Source organism: Macaca nemestrina, chromosome 8, assembly GCF_043159975.1.
Source record: "Macaca nemestrina isolate mMacNem1 chromosome 8, mMacNem.hap1, whole genome shotgun sequence".
In the NCBI taxonomy this organism is placed as follows: Eukaryota; Metazoa; Chordata; class Mammalia; order Primates; family Cercopithecidae; genus Macaca; species Macaca nemestrina.
Window position 1 is genome coordinate 146,966,787 of NC_092132.1, and position 1,741 is coordinate 146,968,527.

Here is a 1,741-nt window from a genome sequence, read left to right on the forward strand (position 1 = left end):
AGAGCTGAAAATAATAAACATATTTTTATCTTTCAATCAATTCTATCTCTATCTCACTGAACTTTTTCACCTATAGCCTGATGAGGTTGCTGTCCCCTCTACCAGCTCCTATAGGAGACTGCTCATCCCTAACCTCAAACACCCCTTCATGAGGGTGGTAATGTCCTGAATCCTGCAATGAATTAGTTCTCTACTCCAGTGGAATTCAGGTCTGTTATGAAGGGCTGCATCTCTGAAGAGAAAAGGGCTCATTTTTAGAAAATAAGAGGCATTGATTCCCTGAAATTACTGAATTAAAGCACTGTTTCTATTATTTTTTGCAATATTAAAAATAAATATCTAAGCAGGTAAAAACGGAAAAAATGGTAGTGTCCTTATCAGCACCATGAGCTCCAACCTAGCACAGACACTAAACCTAGAGATTCATGCTAGAACGAAAGCTGGGAGAGCAGAGGAGCCTCAGAAGGATGTGGAGGCCAATGGATACCTGCACCATCTCCAATGAAATGCCCGCCTCCTTTCACTGCAGCATCCATCTCTGAGCCTTCTTGCAGCAGAGCTATTAATCCAGGCTGGCTCCTCCATCCCCACACATTTGCTCCTGCGCTCCCTCCTCTCCTCCAGGTGACCACAGGTATGAGGACCCTCATGCTCCTCTCTGCCATTCTCCTGGCAGCCCTCCAGACCTGGGCAGAGCCGCTCCAGGCAACAGCTGATGAGATGCCAGCCCAGAAGCAGCCTCCAGCAGGCGACCAGGATGTGCTCATTTACTTTTCAGGAGATGACAGCTCCTCTCTTCAGATTCCAGGTGAGAGACACCAGCATGCAGAGCTACAGACTAGAGGGAAGGACAGGAGACAGGCTCTGGAATTGGGTCTCAGTGGCAGATGTCACTTAGGTGGCTTTACTTAACATCTCTGGTCTTGGATGTTCTCATTTCTAAATGGAATAGAGAAGCAAATAAATCCAAGAGATTTTTCTTTCTCCAAAATCATGATTCCTAGATATGACTGTGAAATTCACTAGGTTTAAGATATAAGGAGATGCTACCTCGTTCCTTCTGGATCCAACAAATAAGCTTAAGTATATAGAAAATTTTTCACCCTATCTATGTAGGAGGTTTTAGAACCTGGAGAGGAGCCTAAGAGTGTGTTCAGGTGTGTGTGTGATGGGGCAGGAGGGCAAAAAAGTGAAGCCAAGGAGTATGAGTCTCGAGTCCTGTGTGACCATCACTGCTCTGTGTATTTATTCCTATTGAATGAGATTGTTTCTGCTACTGGCTGCAATACAGCCAACATCACTCATCAGCCAACATGTGACTTCTCCAAGATTCCCTTTACCACCCACTGCGGACCCCATACTCACTTTCCGATACTCTCTCTGGGTCTGAGGCTCAAAGAAGGGCTTGATCTCCCATTGCAGAGTACTCTACTGCCTTTTTGGAGAACATCTTGGTGGGACCTGCTTCATCCATGGTGAACGCTACCCAATCTGCTGCTATTAAGCTTGCAGACTAGAGAGAAACAGTTCATAATTGTTTAGAGCATTAAAGGGAATTGTTATTTCTATACCTTGTCCTCAATTTCCTGTTCTCATTCCAAATAAATACTTGGCAACATGATTTCCAGGTTTTTTCTTCTATGTTGTTTTTAAGGTAGAGTCCCACTCTGTCACCCAGGCTGGAGTGCAATGGCGGGACCTCGGCTCACTGCAAGCTCTGTCTCCCAGGCTCAAGCAATTC

The 1,741-nt window shown here is 45.1% G+C and overlaps 1 protein-coding gene across 1 annotated transcript; it reads left to right on the plus strand.

Moving 5' to 3' along the window:
* Positions 1-636: 636 nt before the first annotated feature.
* Positions 637-1,504, plus strand: LOC139355942 (defensin-7). Its single transcript, XM_071068664.1, has 2 exons — positions 637-808; positions 1,392-1,504. Exons 1-2 carry the CDS (start codon positions 637-639, stop codon positions 1,502-1,504), a joined length of 285 nt encoding a protein of 94 aa, XP_070924765.1.
* The last annotated feature ends 237 nt before the right edge of the window (positions 1,505-1,741 follow it).